The 22,715-nt window shown below is 41.1% G+C and overlaps 1 protein-coding gene across 7 annotated transcripts in view; it reads right to left on the reverse strand.

Annotated features, from left to right (window-relative positions):
* RIPOR2 (RHO family interacting cell polarization regulator 2) overlaps window positions 1–22,715 on the reverse strand; it is a 216,588-nt gene that overhangs the window by 103,119 nt on the left and 90,754 nt on the right. For 2 of the 7 annotated variants that reach the window (XM_070584177.1, XM_070584183.1), the window contains exon 2: window positions 17,953–18,135. The exons of 2 other annotated variants lie outside the window; for them this stretch is intronic. Coding sequence is in view for 3 of the 5 variants with exons in the window: in XM_070584174.1 (XP_070440275.1) it covers window positions 5,102–5,318 (217 nt within the window). In the remaining 2 variants the exon portion in view is untranslated. Of the gene's footprint in view, window positions 1–5,101; window positions 5,922–17,952; window positions 18,136–22,715 lie in introns of those variants that run through there. 3 more of the 7 variants (XM_070584184.1, XM_008541651.2, XM_070584174.1) reach the window with 2 other exon arrangements.

A 22,715-nucleotide genomic window follows, 5' to 3' on the forward strand; every position in this document is an offset into this window, starting at 1 on the left:
TTTTTTTTTGCCACACATACAATGGGTATGCATATACTTATTTTGAGTTTTCAACTCAAGTCCTGCGGAATACATACTCACATATGTCTCATACAGTTCCTAAGAAGACTTTGCTGGCTGCTCATAGAGATCATAAATAAGCCTTTAAAATGCTTTATTTGTAATACTGGACCACTTTTGGCTTTGGCCTGATCTAAATAGGTCACTCTGAGGTCACTGGAGGCCATAAATCAGAGGGGACTGGTGGCTAAGACAGCCTGCATGGCTTTAGTGCAATGTGCTATTTTAGTTTGTGCCCCTGAAATGACACCATCTCTTTGGCACCAGCCAAAGAAAGCTTCCTAGACATCTCTGGGAAGGGAATGTTTTGCAGTATTCCAAGGCCTAGGTCACACAGGCATGAATTACTGTGAGGGGGTCTGCGTCTGCTCCAGACCTTGAAGCAAACAAAGTAGAAAAATGACTTCCAACCCAAGCATTTATCTAGGAATCCAGGAGTGAAAATTGATCCAGGAAATCTTGGCAAATTGCAAAAGCAAAGAGTGACCAACTCTTTTTCAATCCAGGAATCTAGGGCAGCCTCTTCCTACCCCTTCCAATCCCGTTTCTTGGGTCCACTTGAGAACCCCAGGCATGGATGTTTTTGAGCAAGGTCCAACACAGCTAAATCATCATTGTTATATTTATATGATACAAAATGTAGCATAACGAAACAAAAAGCCCCAACTCTTTCTAGCCAAGGCATATATGCTTTCATGTTCTATTCAATACTTTTTCCATAGAGACTATGACTTAAGCTGAACTTACAGGATTTATTGGTTTTGTACATAATATAAATCTCTCCTTCCTTTCTGTTTATTTTGGAAAGGGCAAATGTAATTCCATAAACAACATCAAAATATGCCTGTTTACAACAGACTGCCTAATTGTTTACCTATTAAAGAAATATTTACCTTGGCTTCAGAAGCAGTCTACTCAGAATGACATAAAATGGGCATCTATTCTACTTAAAATTCTTTTTGTTGATACATCTTTTGCAGTTCTCTTGCTTTCTCTCAGCTGAAGTTCCCTTCGAAAGGGAAAAAGTGCTCCCTTACTTGGCTTGGGGGAAGGAGAGAGATTTGGTTCAAAAGTGAGTGGTATTTTTTTCCAAGCATCTGTTGATCTCTGGAAGTGCAACAGGCAGCTAATGGTTGAGTGGACTTCCTTTTGCCAGTTCATCTCCATGTGGGAGAGTTCTCCTCCTCTGGGAAGGTTGAAACAACTTTCCTAGACACAGATACCGAGGCTAGGGGAAGAATTCTCATGCTATGCTGCACTGCACCAGCTCCAGGGAATGTGTGAAGATTTGGCAAGAGCTTTGCAGTTTCCTGTGGTCTTTCTAGAAGAGAGCTTTTAAAAAGGATGTAAATGTCCAGGGTATATACAAGCCTGAGAAATACTTTGCACATGTAACTGTGAACTAGTGGTGTTTTGTTATTCTAATCACTGCACCTGACAACAGATTACTGAGCAGTGCTGAAAATGGAGGGGGTTTGGGCTTGTGGTTCCAAGGAGAGCAAGCAATTTTAATTTGCAGCTTTAATTTGTGCCAAGGAGTAATTCTGGCTGCAAAACTATTGACTGACCACCACGTGGGGAACGGTTTCCTCCCACACATGAATTCTGTTCTGCTCTTGAAAGCTGGCCAAGGGCCTCCACTGTGCATGACACTTTCTTTTTCTATTATTATTATTATTATCATCATCATAATTGTTATAGTTATCATTACTATTATTATCCATCCAGCTATTTCTACTAACATACACCAGACTGGCTGTCAAGAAGGCACAGTGACAAAACAGATGAAAGCCCTTTAATTAGATAAGTTTGAAACAACAATGTGAAAGGAGCCTAATTCCAATTACTGGTGTTCCAATACCTTGGTAATCAAATCAATCATTCCCCTAGGAAAGAATAAAGTCTACCTGATAGTAACCATTTTCTAAATGGCATGATGATGTTGGTGTTGTTTAGAAAGCAAACCTGAGGCACTGTGTGTGTGTGTGTGAGAGAGAGAGACAGAGAGAGAGAGAGAGAGAGAGAGAGAGAGAGAGAGAGACAGAGGAAGGAAGGAAGGTGGTAGGATGGGGAATAAATATTGGGGTTTCTGGTGGGTAGGTGGATGACTGCTTCTCTCTCTCACTAACCACATGCAACTCTCCTCTAGAACGAGAGCAAAGTCACACACCAGTGCTTCTTAATTCCATGAACCTTAACATTTTCTTTAATCACAGAAAACAATAGCTGAAGCAAACAGGATCTCAGAAAGCCAGTTAAAAAAATAGATATTGCGAGTAATGACTTTTTTTCTTCCCAAATCTTTATGTGGTCCATAAATCTAAATGGATTTATATATACTTTTAACCAAATGGACCTAAATTCTAAATTTGTGTTCCTTGAGGGGGAAAGGGTCCTTTAAAAATGTGTCTATTGCAAGGAAATATGGTTGCCTTAGTAACAAGCTCCTGGGCATTTTCTTTTCTTTATGTTAGAGGAAACTCATTGTACCAAAAGCTTTCTGCTTTCTTGCATGTTAAGTGAGCTGAAGGCATGGATGAAACCAAGGGCAAGCATGAATTCTGAAAGGTAGATGTATGCCACTGTGCAGAAAAGATTCAGAAATAGAATGCTGGAGTTTTTAAAATGAGATCTTAGAGAATGTGTAATTTGTCCTCTTATTTTAGGTGAAGAAGGAGCTTCAAAGAGGTTAAACGACTTGCACCAGATTCTACATCTGTATAACAGGAGGCGCCGAGAGCCTAACAACTCGTCCAGCGCTGTTTCCACCACATTGTACCTCTGAAACGTTATTAACTCAAGTTCTATAAATAAGGCCTATTTTGAATATACTGAGTCAATCAGATACGTGAAAAAACTTTGCTGAATCCCCTTTAAATGTCACTTTCTAACTTATTCTAGAAACTCGTTTTTGTGAATACTTAGTAGGCATTAATATTTATTGAGTGCTTACCATGTTTTAGGCACTATTTTAAGCACTTCCCCTGTTTAAATATTAAACTATATTTAATCTGCACATGGCCCTATGAGGTTTGTACTCCATTTTATAAGTGAGTAAACTGAGGCACAGAGAGATTAGGTAACTTGCTCAAAGTCACAGGCTGAATTAAGTGGCAAAGCCCAGCCAGGGTAACTCCAGACCTGAAGCGCTTGATGATAAACACCCCCCCCCCCCCACCCACAGACCTTGCTTAAAATGAGCACAGGCTGGACAAGCTTTCACGTAAATTTCACGGCAAACATGAGCCATGACTCTGAAAACCAAATAAAAATACACCAGATGTTGGATTTACAACCTCTCTCTAATCTTTGGAGATAAAGTTAAATGAGACAATCAATCAGTCTGGAAAGTATAAAGCATATCACATGTGAAGTGTAATGCAAATATTACGAATCTATTATGAAGATAATCTGTACAACCCAATAGGTATTACTGTCCATTTCACCACAGAGGAAACGGAGGTTTAGTTTAGCAAGTTAAATAACTTGCTTAAGTCGCATGGGTGGTACGAGGCAAAATGAGTATTTGAATCTGAATCTTGTCTGACTCCCAATTTGAGTCTTCACCATGCCTGTTGAAGTTGGAATAATCATCTTAATCCTGAATGCTCAAGAGAGAGATCCCATAGCCTCATTAAACCCTGCTTTGTGGAGGTCTGTGTCTCCTTCAGGGTTGGGCCACACGTAATCCATGGTGCAGTCATCAGTCTAGAGATGGCGCTCTTGAGCACAGTAGCCAGATGTAAAAGAGAAAAATCCCTTTGGGGAAAGGAGTGTGGCCTGGACATTTTGGAGGCTGGATGAATAATTACCAAATTATTCAATCTAGGCTTATTTTCCTAGTTGTGAACATTTTTTAAGTCTTGGAGGGAGTAAATATCTAAGTAGGTATAAACAGAGAAAACATCAATCAGAAGTAAAAGCTGAAGAACGGAGCCTAAGGCCAAACTTGGAGCAAGTGGCTCCTAATACCTGTCATCAAAGAAAAGCAACAGATCGAGAATTTGGAAAGCAGCAATGACGCTTGAGGAGATAGTCTTAAAACTGATTTAAGTTGTGATTAAAACCTAAATTATGATTTTCAATATTTCTGAGACTAGATCAAAATAATGGAAAATCATCACAATGTTAATAGTGGTACCTTCTAGATAATTAGATTACACGGGAGTCTTCTTATGCTATACTCTTCAATGAACTGGTATTACTTGGGTAATCACAAAAAAACTTACTAATATTCCTTTAAAAAATTACTTGATAAAGTTTCAAAAAAATGACTAGATACTGTTTCTTACGGAAAACAATCGAATTTATGAGGTCCCTGAGTCTGGATGACCATTTATTTAGACAGTTCCAAATTCTAGAAAATCTCTTGCCTACAGCCCAATCTCACAGGCAGCATTTCAGCAAGACATCTGTTGGTTAATAGATTAGCCATTTAAAATCGCAACCCTTACAGCCAAATCCTACCCCACAGGTCTACTTGTGGAAAACTGAGCGGTGCCAGTGGGTGTCAGAAGCTAGTACGGCTGCAGCATCCTAACCTGAAGAAAGGAAAAGGAAAAGGGCATGGAGAATTGGAGTGCCAAAGAAGTCTGAGGACGAGTGAGAGAGATCCAAAGGGAGAGAGACAAAACAAGGAGAAGTGGGTAGTGCAGATCAAGACAATATGGTACCACAGAGAACCATCCCTGGTCCATTCGTCCACCTGCTACCCTAGCAGCCTTGCTGTGTGTAAAGCACTGTTGACAGGCTTCCCTTAAGGTGTTAGACAAGAGAACACAGAAGAGAGACGAGGGGCAAGATTCAGTACTATTTTCTAACCTAAACTCAGCCTTTATCTAGTCACCGCTTAAAAGAAAAATATTTGGAGGAACCATTTAACGCCCTCGTCCTCTGCTTTGCTTTGATATCCGTAACCACCATCCCACCCAGAACGCTTTCAAAGTACTCAAGTCCTTGCCCAAGCCGGGCCAAAGTTTCCAGTAGTGTCAAAGCCAAGCTAAGCAGACCAGAGCGGCTCCTGCCAGAAAGACGTGTTTACCTTCACCAAAAATATCATCCTCTTCATCCACCGGGAGTTCCTCTGCATCCAGATACTGCATCTTGGAGAGCGTGATCAGCGTGCTGCAGCCGGAGGCGCACAGCCCAGGCAGTCCCAGCAGCCACACTGCCTCCTGAGGCGATTTCCTTCCCCGGGTTCTCTGAAACCTCGGGGAGGGCAGCTTCCGCATCTGCCCTTGAGAAAGCACTTCATTCATATGAATAGGCTTCAGAAGCCGTTTGAAGAGTGCATTCCAGGTGAGGTAATTCTCACCGCTGAGAAGCAAGACTTGTTTTGGAAGGGGACTGCAGAGCTGGTTGGATCTGAATACAGATATCCCTTAAAGTCTAGGCGCAATGAATTCTATTTCAAAGCGACAACTTTCATATTTTCTTAAAGAGGAAGGTGGGCATTTAACTTTCTTACTAATTTGAACACTATGGGAAGTGTTGAAAGAAATGGGGTTCACATTTCTCATATCTCAGTTTTGCTTCAATGACAATTTATCTGAGAGAAAAGCAAGCCCCTACGCGAGACGAAAGCAGGCAATTGGAGGGACGGAGTTTTTATTTCACTCAGTAATAGTTGCATTTTTCTTTTTTGCCAACCTCTTGCGTTTGAGGATTAGAAGCTTTACAACACTTAAACCAAATTTAACATACATCTAGGCTCTTCCTGGCCCAATTAAATCGATGGTCAATAAATGGATAATTAGTTTAGGTCAAACAACTTCCATTTCACAATATTTACTCAGTCTGATACTTCAGACTTTATCACTTAAGGAGAAGGGAGAAAATGTAACTTGAAAGGCTGTTCCTCCCAGAGGGAGGAGTAACCATCAAGCTTTTACGTGAGTGCAAGTGGCTGACATCACCAGATCGAACCAGCCAAAGTGTGCCTAATTCTATATGGCTGTTCAAACACAAATCTCTGAGGGATAGCACAACCTCATTTGGGGCTTTCCCAGCGCTCTCTGTTGTGTGACCTCTCAGACGTTCAGAAGCTGAGAAAATGCAAAAGGAGATGATGGTGAGGAGTTGTTGACCCAAGGTATTTACTTCAGGGAACTTTATTTGAGTAGAGTTTCTAAAACATTTATTAGCATATTTTTAATAGACTTTGTTTTTTAGAGCAGTTTTAGGTTCACAGCAAAATTGAGAGCAATGTGCAGAGATTTCCCATGTGCCCCCTGCCCCCGCACCTGTAGAGCCTCCCCCATTATCAACATCCTCACCAGAGTGGTACCTTTGTCACAACTAATGAACCTACATTAACATATCATCATCATCCAGAGTCTATGGTTTACATTAGGGTTCACTCTTGGTGTTGTACATTCTACAGGTTTGGACAAATATATGATGACATGTATTCACCCTAATAGTCTCATACAAAGAAGTTTCACTGCCCTAAAAATCCTCTGTGCTGCGCCTCCCTCCCCACAACCGCTGGCCACCACCGGTCTTTTTGCTGTCTCCATAGTTTTACCTTTTCCAGAATGTCATAGTTGGAATCATACATAACGTAGACTTTTCAGATTGGCTTCTTTCACTGGCTAGTATACATTCAAGGTTCCTCCTGGTCTTTTCATGGCTTGATAGCTCATTTCTTCTTAGCACTGAATAATACTCATTGTCTGGATGTACCATAGTTTATCTATCCAGTCACCTACTGAAGGACATCTTGGTGTTTCCCAAGTTTTGGCAACTATGAATACAGCTGCTATAAACATCCGTGTGCAGGTTTTTGTGTAGACATAAGTTTTCAACTCCTTTAAGTGCATAGCAAAGAGTGGGATTACTTGAGGGCATGGTAAAGAGCATGTTAAGTTTTGTAAGAAACTGCCAAACTGTCTTCCAAAGTGTCTGTACCATTTTGCATTCCCATCAGTAATGACTGAGAGTTGACTATTGCTCCATATCCTTCCCAGCATTTGGTTTCGTCAGTGTTGTGAATTTTGGCCATTCTAGATTGTGTAGGGGGATCTCACTGAAGTACTAAGTGCTTCTGAAGAGACTCCTGGTGCTACTCTCCAAGCTAAGAACCTGTCCCCTCCTCCTTTAACTTCACCCTTGAAATTACAGCAGCTTCTCCCAGGGGAGAGTATAGAAAATGGGGCTGGAAAAGCCCAGCCACAAGAAAGGCCCAGGACAGAGGAAGTCTAGAATCAGTCAGTCACGAAGGGCTACTTGGCACCAGCAGTGGGCTTACCTGTGTGCTGGGTGCTGTGGGGTTCCCATAGACAGATGCAGATGGGGACTGCTGGAACCTCTGGTCACCCTCAGTCAGGGGTGGGACAATCTTTAGGGGAGAGTTTGGAAAGGTGTGGTTGTTTGGAGTTGCACAATGACTGGGGGTATTACTGGTATTTAATGTCTTGGTAACCTTCTCGAATGTGTGGGACAGTGGCTCAAGAGGAAGAACTGTCTAGTCCCAGACGCCAATAGTGCCCCTCCCCCCATTGAGAAATACCTTGAGAAGAGGACAACTGGTGCTGATGCTTTTCTCTAGGTCTCCTTTGCCTCCCTCCTTTTGGATCCTCCTACCAGCATCCCCCATCCAATTTCCACTCAAATGACTTTTTTGGTCGAGGGTTGCAGTTAATTATCTAAATTAAATTAATTAAAATGGGCCTGAATTGTAAGATGATGCAGCCGTTATGGAATACAGTATGGAGGTTCCTCCAAAAATTAAAAATAGGACTACCAGGCCGGCCAGTGGCACAGTGGTTAAGTTCACACGTTCTGCTTCGGCTGCCTGGGGTTCGCTGGTTTGGATCCCGGGTGCAGACATGGCACTGCTTGGCAAGCTGTGCTGTGGCAGGCGTCCCACATATAAAGTGGAGGAGGATGGGCACGGATGTTAGCTGAGGGCCAGTCTTCCTCAGCAAAAAGAGGAGGATTGGTGGCAGATGTTAGCTCAGGGATAATCTTCCTCAAAAAAAAAAAAAAAGGACTGCCATGTGATTCAGCAATCCCACTTCTGGGTATATAACCAAAATAATTGAAAGCAGGATCTTGAATTGATACCTGCACTGCCACGTTCATTGAAGCATTATTCACAGTAGTCAAGATGTGAAAGCAGTCTAAATGTCCATTGACAGATGAACGGATAAAGAAACTATGGTCTATATATACAATGGAATATTATTCAGTCTTAAAAAAGAAGGAAATCCTGTCACATGCTACAACATGAATGAACCTTGAGGACACTATGCTAAACGAAATAAGCCAATCACAAAAAGACAAGTATTGTATGATTCCCCTTATATAATGTATCTAAAGCAGTCAAATTCATAGAAACAGAAAGCAGAATGGTGGTTGCCAGAGGCTGGGGGAGGGGAAAATGGGGAGATTGTTCAATGGGTATGGAGTTTCAGTCACGCAAGATGAAAAAGTTCTAGAGCTCTGTTGTACAACAATGTGCCTGTCACTAACAATACTGTAATGTAAACTAAAAAATTGTTAACAGGGTAAATTTATGTTATGCGGTTTTTACCATATACAAAAAAAAAAAACGGCCCCAGTGTAAGAAATATGGATCTGGACTAGAGCTCCATTTGCTGGGATGAAAGGATGAGTATCAATTTTGGTCATGACTACATTTCTCACCCATTGTCCTGTGTCCTTTAACCTTCACAACCCCTATGAGGTGGATGCTATTATCTCATTTTACAGTCGAAGCAATGAGACTCTGAGAGATTACATAACCTTGCTAAGAGCAGATGGCTAGTGAGTGACAGTTTGGACTAACTCCAGCGCTCGTTCCATGACCTGTCATCTACAGAGCTTTATGGAGGGGATGCAGATGATATGGGTCAACACAGCATCCCAGTGGCTCTTGGGAATCTGCCCCACCTCTATCCCCTCTCATGTCAGAACCACGAGCTTACCACATTAACCCTGGGGTCCCCACCGTTCCACTTAAGCAAGTCAGCATAACCTCTCTAGGCCTATTTCTTTATCTTTAAATGGAGAAAATACTATCTTCTTGTTATGGGTTGAATTGTTGAATGCCCAACTCCTATGTTGAAGTCCTAATTCCCAGTATTCAGAATGCAGCATTGTTCGGAAATAGGGTCATTGCAGAAGTAACTGGTTAAGATGAGGTCCTACCTGGGTATGGTGGGTCCCTAATCCAATGTGTCTTGTCCTTATAAAAAGGGGAGTTTGGACACAGACACACACATGGGGAGAATGCCATGTGAAGATAAAGATTGAGATCTATAAGCCACAGAATATCAAAGATTGCCAGCAAACCACTAGAAGCCAGGGGAGAGGCATGGACAGATTCTTCCTCACCACCTCAGAAGGAACCAACCCTGCCGTCACTTTCATCTTGGACTTCTAACCTCCAGAACTGTGAAACAATAAACAGTTATTTAAGCAACTCAGTTTCAGGTTCTTTGTCATGGCAACCATAGCAAACTAATACACTTCCTCATTTGGCTTGTTTTGAGCGTTAAATAGGACAATTCATGTAAAGGAACTGAGACAGCACACGGCACACTGCACATACCCAGTTGTAATTAGCCAACTTAAATCCCTCACAGGGCAGCTTAGGGCCGTTTCTCTGATTGAAGCCTCAGTGGGGATAGAGAGTGATCAGTCACCATGCTCTATAGAAAATCTCAATAACCCTTGGTAAGTTCCTCTCAGTCTCCTCTTCTCCAACGTAGATATGGTAAAAACACAGCTAACAATCTCAAACATCAAATCACAATTGCCACTGAAAATGCCTTGAAAGCGGGGAATATAGAAAACATCGTCCTTGTTTTCTAAAGCATACAATCACCTTACAGAGAAAAGGCGTATATGCATGATACGTTAGTGAAGAAGGAAAATTAATGATCTACAGATGTATGCATCAATAGGGACAAATTTCAAAAACATAATGCTGACTAGAAAAGTCTCACAAAATTATAAATAGTATGATTCTATTTATATAAGTGCCAAAAATGGGCAAAATAGAAAACATATATAAATAACACTAACCCTTACATAGTGCCGGGCATAGTTCCCAGTGATTTGATTCACTTAATTCTCAAAGCAACCCTATGAGATCAGTATTATTATCTCCATTTTAGTTTGAGGCTCAAGAGGTAAAATGACCTGTCCGAGGTCATGCATCCAGTAAGTGGTGGAGCTGAGACTGAAGCCACAGAGTCCACACTCACTCACTCTGTTACAGTGTCTCTCATGTGTGTAAAGCATAAAGGGATGCTGAACTATCTGCGGCTCCCCAACTGTAGGCACTCCAAGCCTTTGCTCACATGGCTCCCCCTTCTCCTGTTGGTCTTACCAACTTGGGAAACATCCACTCATCTCTTAGGGGTTTATCTAAGAGCTGCCCCCTCCATGAAGCCTTTTCTGATATCCCCATGTGGAAATGCTCGCCCTACTCCCTCAGTCCACTTATTTATGTATCTATTTCACCCCTGCCCTTCAAGGCAAGGACCATTTCTTCTGACACTTTGTACCTCCATTCCCTAGGATAGTGCCAGGAAGAAAGTCATTGATCAGTATGCATTTTTGAAATGAGTAAATAATGACTAAGTGAATGGCAGAAAGTTCTAGTGTGAATTCAATATGAAGGAGGAAGAATTCTTACTTGGGAATTAGTCCTAAAGTCTGCAGGGGAGGAAAAAATTTTTTCCTCTATCCTTTTAGGTCTTTAACTGAGGCGTGTGAATTAAACTGACCAAAGACAGATTCAATAGGAGAAAAGGCATACAAGCTTTATTAACATTTTTATATGCATGGGGGCTTCACAGAAAAGAAGTGAAAAATCCCAAAAAAGTGGTTAGACTCGGGGGCTATATAGCATTTTAACAAAAAGCATTAAGTTGTGGAGTAGGGACTAGACAAAGGAAGCAGGGGTGGGCAGGGTGGGGGGAGTTTAGAGTCCTAGGGGTGCTAAATTGTAAGAAGGTGACTAGAAAATGTATGCTAGATAAGGATTGTTTAATAAGATTTGTTAAGCAGACTCATCTTGTCTCCAGTGATAAAAGTGGCCTTCAGTAGGGAAGAGTCATTCTCCTCTTCCTGATATGGGAGAGGGGAACATCTTTAAAAAGGAAAATTTATGTCCTGCTTTTAGGCAGAAAGGGAAAAGGCAGAGAGTTCTCTTGTATCTGCTGTTTCTCAATTGCCTTCAGCTATAAATAATCCTAATGCCAATGCGGCTTATTTTGATGCTCTTCAAATCCGTACTAGAAAAGAAGGACTAAAGCTAGGAAAACTCAGTGCTCAGAGCCGGGCAAGTCAGTGAGGTGGAGTTAAGCGAGCGTAAGTTACAGAGAGGAGTTTTGACTAAGCAGTGAGAGGTGAGTCTAGAACGACAATCAAAGGACTTTGCTTTTCAGTGATTGAAGGCAACAGCTCTGATAATTGGATCTGAGGAAGAGAACAAAGGTGAGGATGAGCCAGGATCAGACAATTATTTTGATTAAAGGCTGATTTGTGACAATCTGGGCTAAGCTTAACAATAGAACTTCATCAAGGTCAGCACAAAAACATGGCAAAACTTTTATACTCTAAACAGTAGGTACCCACTTTGTGCTGTACTAGGTATGCAAATTTCAAAGACATGCAAAGCCTAGTCCTTGCTTTGAGGAGCTTTACTCATCTATTCCTGTGTTTATTCATCCCTCTATTCATCCATTCATCCATCCATCCATCCATCCATCTATCCATCCATCCATCCATCCATCCATCCATCCACCCATTTAGCCATCTATCCATTAGAAAAATAATAATGAATGCCTACTAAATTTTAGGCACAGTAGGAAACATTTAAGTAAATGTGTAAGTGACTGTGCATGTGTTGTGGTGAACATATGAAAATCAACATCGTATTACTATTTTGTGGTATGAAAATTTAAGGTATAATGATCAGCTATTTATTTATTAATTTTAAACATTTCTGCATGGTTTGCCATTTTGAAAAAAAATTACCATCTGTGAAGTGCTTAGAGGAGGAAGCCACACTGCTGGGAAAATGTCATCATCCAACCTGGGCTTTCCTTCCAATAGAGGGTGAACTTCACAGTCTTCTCTCTGTACTCTTTTCTGGAGAATTTCCCTCTCCCTCCAGGAAGGTTTTTAAATACTTAATTTTCATATACAAAAACTTCAGAACAGGGAAAAGAATCTGAAATAATTAGGGGTAAAACATCCAGAAACAGAAAGGAGAACAAAGTAGGAGAGAGGAATTGAAACTGTGAGGAGTGGTTGGAATCAAGAAAGAAAAAAAGAAGGTAAAAAAACCCACAGAGCCAGAAATAATCTTATCTTTGGGTAACTTTTGTGCCGTGCACATAAAATGTGTCTAACTGCAAAATGCCACAACCAAGGAGCTGGGACTAAAGGAACATGATTTTTAATGCTGTTCCTGTTTTCATGTTGCAAAAAAGAGATACCCATCTCATGGGACGACAGCCATCTGGGGCTTTGTAAGTCTTCCTGCTCACATTCCCCAGTTTTAGGGGGATCTCTCTGCTGTTGGAGCCACAGTCAGGTGCTGGGGAAGCCTGCAGGACAGGCTGATCAAAGCCTTTGGTGGTCCTCCTCAATAGGACTAAAGACAATGAGGGTAATTGCCCAGAAAATGAATCTGCTCACTCTGCTCTGAAAGGAGGGAGAAGAGCCCAGCCAAAATGGTCTCCATGGCAAGACTCGCATTGGGTCTGGTTTGCAAACTTGGGCTAAGGGTATGCTTGTGGGAGTGGTTAAAGCTGCAACCAGTGACTTTTTTTTAATGGCATAAAAGGCACTGGTTCTAGGATTTGACAGAACCAAGTTTTAATTCTGGCTTTGCTAGTTCCCAGATCTTTGACTGAAGTTATTGAATCTGACTCAGAATCTGTAAAATGAAATAATAATCATTGGCTCAGCCCTCTCCCCTGAAGTTGCCCCAAATGAGACTCTTTGTCAATATCTTCTGCTAGGTATAAAAACACAACTTCAACACCCAGTCCCTATCCTGTACCCACTGTTCCAACCAGAATGTAATCCCAAAGCCTTTCTAGTATAGAGATCCTGTGACTTCAACTGATAATAAAATTTACATCCTAGGGTTTTGATGACATGAATTGAGACAGGAATCCTTTTCTGTGGCCCTACCATCAACTTTAGATTAGTTACCAAGGAATCTAAGGTGCAGTGTGCCCCTCCTCCCTCTTTTTAACCTCAGGACCACTTTTTTGCTATGGGAGCTACAGAAAACAACAGAAGTGGTTGGGGAAAAAAACTTTGAGAAGGTAGAAAGAAACAGTCCTTCATGTCTTTGAGAGATTTAGGGGAAACTTCAGGGAGAATTACAACCCTCCCTCCCTCACAGACTGTGACTCTAGACCCAAGAGGACCACAGAAAGGAGGCCAGATGAGAAGGTATAACTTTCTCAACGTTGAAAGCAAGGCATACCTCTCAGCATCCTAAGTCTTATAATGGGAGATTGTTTTTTGGTACATAATCTACTGGGTGCCAAACCAAGGGACAATATGAAATATCGTTGTTGAAAAAGTGAATGACATTAAATGACCTGTACTTAATCCTTTGGCAAATTACAGATTTTCTAATTTTTTTGTTTCAAAGCACTGAAAGAGGATCTCATCGAATTTTTACTGATAGATCACTAAGCTTAATTTTTGATGATAAATCATTATGTGATGTTTGGCACATGATTGAGAAAAAGTTCAAAGAATCAGCTGGGATATCAGAGAAAATGGTGGAGTAAGGATCTTTAAAAACCCTCTCTTCTATAGAAGCAATAAGAAACACTGGAAAAAATGGTATCAGCTTTTTCAGAACTCTGGAAATTAAACAAAGGCTTGCAACAATCCAGGGAACATTTATTTGAGAAAAACAACTGAATTTTCATAAGAACAGTGAGTTTTTTGGCATTTTAATTTGCCCTATTTCCATCTTCTCCTCCCCAGCTCTGTGGTAGCCTTGAAAACCATAGACCTGTAATCACAGTGAAACCCAGAAGACTGGCAGTCATTGGAGTGGTTGGAGAATGGGATTGGAGCTTCTTCAAAGCCTTACTCTCAGAAAATTGTCATGATTTGACCCGTCTGCTTGTTCCTTGGTAGACCTCATTTGCAAGGCTATCTTTATTTAGCCTGACTCAGAGTTACTCAGAGCGAATGGCCTTTTCCCTGGGCCTGCTTGTCAAAAACAATCAGAGGCAACTGGTGAACACTGAAGCTGCCCAAAGCAATGGTAAGAGTTGGGGGCAAATAACAGGTAAGCAAATCTTAAAAAGAAAACTCAGGAAAGAGATGGCCATGGAGACTTTGAAAAGCTCTGACATATTCCTGGGACTCTAGAAGGCCAAACATGTGTAGGGCTGTGCACCTGCTTAGAAAAGGCCATAAACTCTCATCTCTCGCTAATCTTGAGGTTCTATATAAGCAGGAAGGAAAGATTAAGGCAGAGTTGTAAAGTGCCTAGCTGAGTGTTGAAGTTATGTCCAAGCTTACATAGAGAGCCCCTTTACAAAGACTAAGACGTATTGGTTCCAAGCTTCTAAAAACATCTCTGTCTAACATTAACTGACCACTAAGTAACTAAGCAGAGAGTTCAGTGACCACACATGACAAAGAATACAGACTTTAAAGAACCAGATCAGAAAAGTCACTAAACAACAATAACAACAAACTCCCTAGGGAGGGGAAGAATCTGATTTCCAGAGTTCCCGTGTAATGTTATTTAAATTGTCCAGATTTCAACAAAAAATTATGAGACATGCAAAGAAACAAGAAGCATGGCCCATACACAGAAAACAAAACAAAAAAACCGGTTAATAGGTACTGTCCCTGAAGAAGCCCAGGTGTTGGACTTGCTAGGACAAAGACTTTAAATTATCTATTTAAATACGTTCAAAGAACTAAAGAGAACTAAGTATGAGAACAATGTCTCTACAATAGAGAATATCAACAAGACAATAGAACTTGTAAAATAAAGAACAAAGAGAAATCCTGGAGACAAAAAGTATAACAGCTGAAATGAAAAATCACTAGAAAAGGTTAAACAAAAGATATGACCAGTAAAAGAAAGAATCAGCAAACTTAAGAGAGGTCAATTGAGGTTATCCTGACTGAGGAACAGAAGAAGAAAGAATTAAGAAAAATGATCAGAGCCTCAGAGAACTGTGAGACACCATCAAGCATACACAGATATACACATGTATCATAGAACTCTCATAAGGAGAAGTAAGAGAAAAGAGGGCAGAAAGATTTGAAAAAATAATGGCCAAAAAGTCCCCAGATTTGATGAAAAGCATTAATCTATACATCCAAGAAGCTCAACAAACTCCGAGGAAGATAAACTCAAAGAAATTCACACCTACACACATCATAATTAAACTGTCAGAAACCAAAAACAAAGAGAAAATCTTAAAGCAGAAAGAGAGAAATGAGTCACCACATACAAGGGATCCTCAATAAGACTAACAAGTGATTTCTCAGAAAGCATGGAGGGCAGAAGATACTGGATACGGTATTTAAAGTCCTGAAAGAAAAAAACTGTCAACCAAGAATTCTATATCTGGCAAAACTATGTTCATGAATACAGGAAAAATAAATATATTTCCAGATATACCAAAGCTGAGGAATTTTGTTTATAGTAGAAATATAATATAAACTTGCCTTATGAGAAATGCCAAAGGGAGTCCTTCAGGTTGAAATGAAAGGACGCTAGACGGTAACTTAAAGCCATAAGAAAAGATAAAGAACACTGGTAAAGGTAATTGCAAAGGTAAATATAAAAGACAGTATAAATCTATTTTCTGTTTGTAACCTTCCCCCAATCTTCTTTAAAATACAACCACATAAAGCAACAATTATAGATCTGTGTTGACGGGTGCATAATATGTGCAGAGGTAATGTGTATGACAATAACAGCACAAAGCAGGGGGAGCAAGGTGAGCGATACAGGATCAAAGTTTTTACACAGTATTGAAATTAAGGTGATATTAATCCAAGCTAGATTGTTATAAATTAGATGTTAATTATAACCCCTGGGACATTAATGAAGAAAAGAAATAAAAAGTATTGTAAAAGAAGTGACAAGGAAAATTAAAATTGTATGCTAGAGAATATCTATTTATTGCAAAGAATAGAGTAACACTGCTGTAACAAAATTCCCTTCATCCTCATTTATTTATTTGGGTGAACTTGGCTTCTTAAAAATATAAGAATATATAACTAATTCCTGTTTCATTAGAGCAAAAAGTAATATTCATCCATGGATAAGTGAACTAATTGGAAAAAAGCCAACTCCATCCATCTCATTGGGAGATGTTTCCAATAAGATTTTGATCTCATGTTGAAAGATGGTAATTATTACTCAATATACGTAATATGTTTACATTGTTTTGATCAACTGTGTATCAATAATAAATGTAATGATGACTCTATCTAGACAAAAATTTTACTATGTAAGCCATTTAATCACAAGAAAATTATATATATGTAATATTTTATACATAACACATATTTTTATCTGAGAAATGTGATAGGATGATCAAAAAAGACTTTCAGGTATAAAAATACATTAGATTATAAGAGGGGAAATTGTCCCAAACTTGGGCTGCAGTAGAACTTTGTGGTGTGATAGGATCAGCAGCACCTTCTGGGATGTATCTAGCATTCCTAATAAAATGTGCCGTCAATTTCCTGATAGAATTTAACGAAATAAGAATCCTTCTGGAATACTGATTTATCCTCTCTGCCTAACTTACGGTCTTGCCCTGAGCCTAATGACCTTAAATCAGAAATTCTTTAAAGTAAAAAGTCCAGTATGTTAATGATCATCTAAATATCTTCTTTTCCCCTGTTAAATGTCTCTGTCAATAGAGAATAGCTATGGCAGCTCTCTCAGGAACTTTTCTTTTGTGACGAGTATAAAATAAAACTTTAACAACTTATCTGACAAGTCGCCTTAGTAATTAGGATAAAATTCTGTTGGGGGAGAATGGAATGGAAATATGAATTCAATAAGAAAATGGAATGATATAGAATATTTCCAAATCTCAAAGAGCATGTTTATGCATTTTTTTACATGGACCATGGAGATATATATATATATACTACTTCATAAATGACATGCTTTTGGACTTTTAAAACTTATGATAAAAAACTTTAGATATGCAATGGAATGTAGTTTTCCAAAATTTACTTTGGGTTTCAAAAACTGGACAGTTAAAGACCACTGCTGCAGACCCCACGTTGAGTGGAGCAGGATTGCGGTAGGCCCTGTAGAGCAGAGACCATGACCTGAGGGACCCTGGGACAGCATCTGGAAGCTGCGGGCCCTTGGCGTCGGGGCAATGCAGAGGGACGGCCTAGCAGTTCCATCCCTTTGCATGTACTAGCTTTGTGGGTTGGGACCCATTCCTCTCCTGACCTGCTATTCTTGGCTTCAGAATTTCTTCTTAGGGATAGCAATGAAAGCAAGGATTTGCAATTGGAAACTTGTTGTGTTCTGATTTTGGCCAAATGTTTTTGAAAACTCTTCTCAACGTGGCCTCGTTTCAATATATACGTCTTGGTGTCCTCTGAAGGAAGGAAGGAGGGAAGGAAGGAAAGAAGGAAGGAGAAAGAGAGGGAAGCAAGAGGGAAGGGCAGAATATTTCTCTTTTGGAAGAAAGATACTTCCAGATGGCATCTGTTTTGTTTTTTAAAGCTTCCGTGGGAGGATATCCAGAGACACACTTTGATTTGAAATTTGAGCCCTCCTGGAAATCCGGAAATTCGGCTCTGGGTGCTCTGTAAATGCTGCAGGGCAGCGGTGGGCCCTGGACAAGCCCTTAACACATTTAAACTCTCATTCCCAGGTTCCTGGCTCACCTTAGAAGAGCTTCAAACCTCCTTTGTCAGGCACCCAGGAGGTTAGTGCCTTTGAGTCCATTTGGATGGTAATCACCATTCCTCCTCCGTTTCCCGGCAGCCTGGACCCTGAAGACCCCTTCCTTCTTTAACGTTTTGTTTGAAGTGTAAATCACAGTGAGGAGGGTCAGTGAGAACCGATGCCTGGAGTAAAAGAAGAGACAACCGCAAGGTGTCCCACGTAAGGAGTTAGGGCCCAGGCCCGCCCAGGAGGGACCAAGCTCCCATATTTCCCGGACTCTGTTTTTCTACTATTCTCAATCTATCAGCTTGACAGTGGTTTTTAAGCTTTTACCTCTAAAGAACTGGAGTAGCAAAAGCTGTTTTTCCGTCCCTGAAAACGGTGTGACCAAAACACACCACCACACTGATCCAGCGCTGCCCTGAGTCTTTACACTTCAGTGGGCAGCCTTGAACTTCCGTGGGAACAGGGAGCTGCCCTTTCCTCTCTCACATCGAATTAAAAGAGAAAGCTAGCTGAAGGAGGGGGAGGGGAAGGAGGAAGGAGCCAGGAGGGAAGGAAGGAAACAAGGAAAGAAAGAGAGAAACAGAGAAAGAGAGGAAAGACAAAAAAAGGAAGATGCTGCCTTGATTCTAAAGGCCATACTTGACCATGGAGATAAGCTGGGAGCAATGAGGTGACAGCTCAGATCCTCCCCAGGGCCGCACTCTCTGTCTCTCTCTCAAATGATCGCTCATGGGAATTTGTAGTTATTAATCGGTCTGCATATTTCAAAAAAATTTCCCCCTTGAAGTGTGAGCCCAGGCTGCCCATAGAGAAACTTTGCTGTTACCGATGGGTCTTTATTTTGAGGCACTGGGTTTCCCCTCTCCCTTCCCTCCGTCATGCTCCTTCTGGTCCCTGTTCTCTGATTTCTCTTCAGCTGAGATGTGTAAAAAACAATCTATGTTTGTTTCATCTCCTACTAACCTCTTCAAAACGAGGCCCTTTTTTTCTTTTCCTAGATCTATATCTGGTGTGATAACAGATTGAAAAGTGCCACCCATCCTTTCTGAGACCACAAACAGAGCTGAATCTGTGAACTGAGACCTATAAACAAGGGCGTGGACCAAAGAATGTGATGGGGCCACTGGAGGAGACAGAAAGCAAGAAGAAAACAGCACTGTAGCTTCGAGTGGGAGGTGAGCAGAAAACGGCCAACCTTAAAAAAATAAACAAGAACCAAAAGACAAAACTCAAACCTCATGAAACTCTCATGACATTGAGGGTTTTAAAAGTTGTTTCTACTGCAGATTTTAGAGACTTCTTCCCTTACCCTGAGGTACCCACGAGGTATCAACCCAACTCCTTAGGAGTTCAGCATTAAGGTAGGGTATAGGGGAAGTGTGAGGTTCGTCTCTCAGTCTCTACATGTGAGGGGGTCTCAGTGCTTCTCAGGATCCCCTTACGGTCAGGTTTAGTGAAATGGTCTGGTTGGAGCAAATTTGGATAAAGTGGGTCAGGGGTAAATTTAGGCCAGTAGGTAGGCCTCTTCAGCATGGGCTTGGCCCAAGCCAAAAGCAGTATAAATGTCAACTTCCCATTTTCTAATATCATGGAAACCCATGGTGGTGGTGGGGTGAGGGGTTCACTCACCACCCAGGTGAACGAGAGGCCCCAGACATCGGAAACTGGTTAGCAAGAATTCAGGACTCCTTTTCCCTCCTGGAAAGCCCATGGGGTGCACCGGCCCACCCTATGGAAGGGGCAGCCCCTGGGAAATTGTTTTCTTATATGAATTGTTTTCTTATAAAATTTCATCCAATGTTTTAACAAAGTACAAAAAAGGCGAGGTGTCAGGTATGAGATGGAGGGAGGGAGGGTGGGGCAGGAAGAGGAAGTTCTCTTTGTCCTCACCCCTCAACCTAGATATGACCTAATGTTAAAAACTCCACAAACGCAACCAGCTGCCTGTCACACCCACGTGGTTCAGTTGTCATTTATAGACTCATATAAATGTCCCTGGCACCAGTGTGGAAGAGGGCGCTGAGTAGAGCACCACATGTTTCTGGCATAGCACCGAGTAGTACTATTTTTTCCTTTATGCAAAAGTAATGTGCTATTATTGATTATAGATATTATCTGATGACAATAATTCTGTGACGTTCTTGCATTGATCAGATAACTCTGTGAGGGCAGAAAGTTCGTAATGCCTATCTTAAAAGCAAGGCTCTTGCCCTTTTCTTCCCTCTTCCCTCCTCTCCAACAATCCTTTCCTTTCATTCAGGAAAATCTGGGCCCCGGATGAGCTCTTGCACACCCTAGGATCTCATGGTTTCCTTTATGACGATAATATTAACACCAGGAAAGGCACATTTCTCCTAAGAAACTTAGGAATGTATGCCACTCAGTTCTTTCTGAGGGAAGAAAGGGAGTTCAGTGTGACTGTCCTCACGTTATTGATGGGAAGATTAAGGACAAAGAAAGTAAGTGAATAGGTGTATGCATATATGAAACATACATATATTCATGTACATATATGCACACACATAGAATGTGGCAGAGACTCTGGAGCAAGCCAAGTACTTTCAAAGAACAGGCGAGTCCAGATTGTGGGAACCTATTCCAGAGAAGCTCTTACAGGAATAACGGAACTGCTCCATAAATAAAAAGAAAATATAATCCTGTAAAAAATATCCCAAAGTGTAGCTATCTAAGAGGCAAAGGGGACAGGGTTGGGTGAGAAGGATTTGCTGCATTGGGGCTGATTTCTCAAATCTTTTCTTTTTTGCTCTGAACTCATAGAACACAGTCCAGGCACATGACTTGAAGCTGCAGGATCTGGGCCATATTTACCAGTTTTTAAGCCAGTCTGTCCTGCTAGACTTTGGGATCTTAGAAGGCAAAGGTCAAGTAAGGCCTTCAGGCCTGATGGAAACCAGTGTTCCACAGACATTTTCTAAATGAATGAGTAATGGATTCCCAGCAGTTCTCTAGTCTCATGGGGATCAGAGAATTTAGAAGGTTCTTATCAACATGGAAGTGGTGGAATGACACCCGAGGGAGCAGTGGGTGACCACCAGGTCGCACATGTTGGGATGGTTGGGAATGCAGCTTTGCCCTATAGCGAACTTTATCCTACCACCCACTATGGAAGGAAGAACAGTAATTACACAGAGCCTGATTATGGTTTTCATGTCCCGAAGGATTTGTGTTGTCTTCCACATACTGTAGACCCTAGGCCCTGGTGACAGAGGGGCAAATAGACATTGTCTCACGTGCATTAATCAGCTAATCCATGAGTTTTGCAGTAAAATAGGTGTCTTTACATGATTTTATCTGCCAACCACTGGAATAGTGGCCTTCAAATTTTATTAACAAAGATAAGGGGCCAGCCCAGTGGTATAGTGGTTAAGTCTGTGTGCTCCACTTGGGTGGCCTGGGGTTTGCCAGTTCAGATCCCTGGCTTGGACCTACACCCTGCTTATCAAGCCATGCTGTGGCAGACGTCCCACATATAAAATAGACGAAGATGGGCACGGATGTTAGCTCATGGCCAGTCTTCCTCAGCAAAAAAGAGGAGGATTGGCAGCAGATTTTAGCTCAAGGCTAATCTTACTCAAAAAAAAAAAAAATATATATATATATATATATAAGACTTCCATAAAAGGATCCCCTTGAAAGCTGTTCGAGAAGTAATGCATTTATAACAATAATAAACGTTTCTCCACCACTTTGCCCCAGGCTTCTGACCTTGTGGTTCTTTTTCCTAATTACTCTCCTCTTTTTCATGCACTAAAATAAAACTATATAAAAGACTCAACAGAAACATTAAAAACTGGTATAAGGGAAATTTCACAGTAGCGAACATTATGAAGCTTGGGTGAGGAGAAAAAAGTTCAGACCTGGCTTCTTGCATTTTCTGGATAAGATTTTCACAGAATACTTAGCTTTAGTAGTAATATTTAGTTCCCTATTTTTTCTACTCACTGGGATAAGCTGGTATATGGGAACGGAACTTGTGGTAAAGATAACCTTGCCACAAAAGGACTCCACCCCTGCTTACCTTCCGCTGGATCTAGTTGTAAATATGTCGTGAATGGTAAATGTGGGGCTTCCTGTGTTCTGCACTGTGTATTGCCACACCACTATCTCTAGTAGAACGAACAGGAATACAAAATTTACACCTCTTTTGAAATGTGATGAAGCAACATAGAATTCAGAAATAGGATGACCACATTTTCTGTACTATATTGCACTCTTTTGCACAATATGTAAGAACACAACATGAGAAACTGACAAAAGAAGGAAATAGAACAATTGAGGTTGTTGGGTGGGAAGGCTGCAAGGTAAAGGGCAGAATATGAAATACCCCACCTAGCCAACATCTTCTCGTGGCTGTTATTCCTATCTTCAAGGCTGTATAACTCTCCCCTCTTCCATTATTCTTTCCCACCATCCATCCATCCATCCATCCAACATTTATTGGGCACCTTGTCATTCCAGCTGCTGGGAATGCAGACTGCCAGAGGTATGCTGGTAAAGGTTGAAGAACTAGTTCTTAGGGGAGCTGATTTGCAGTGTTTGTTGGTTTTCACAGGGCAGATACTCCCACCATGCCTGATTTCAAGCTGCTAACAGGACACCACTGCACACAAAGTGGGGAAAGATGCGAAGGAGCACATCATCATATAGTGTTTTCACCATACAGATGCAAATAACCTCAAGTGTACAGATAATAGTTAAATGTGGCAATTAGGAAGTGATGTGTTTTGAGTATTTA

The sequence above is a fragment of the Equus przewalskii genome, chromosome 19 (genome assembly GCF_037783145.1).
Source record: "Equus przewalskii isolate Varuska chromosome 19, EquPr2, whole genome shotgun sequence".
In the NCBI taxonomy this organism is placed as follows: domain Eukaryota; kingdom Metazoa; phylum Chordata; class Mammalia; order Perissodactyla; family Equidae; genus Equus; species Equus przewalskii.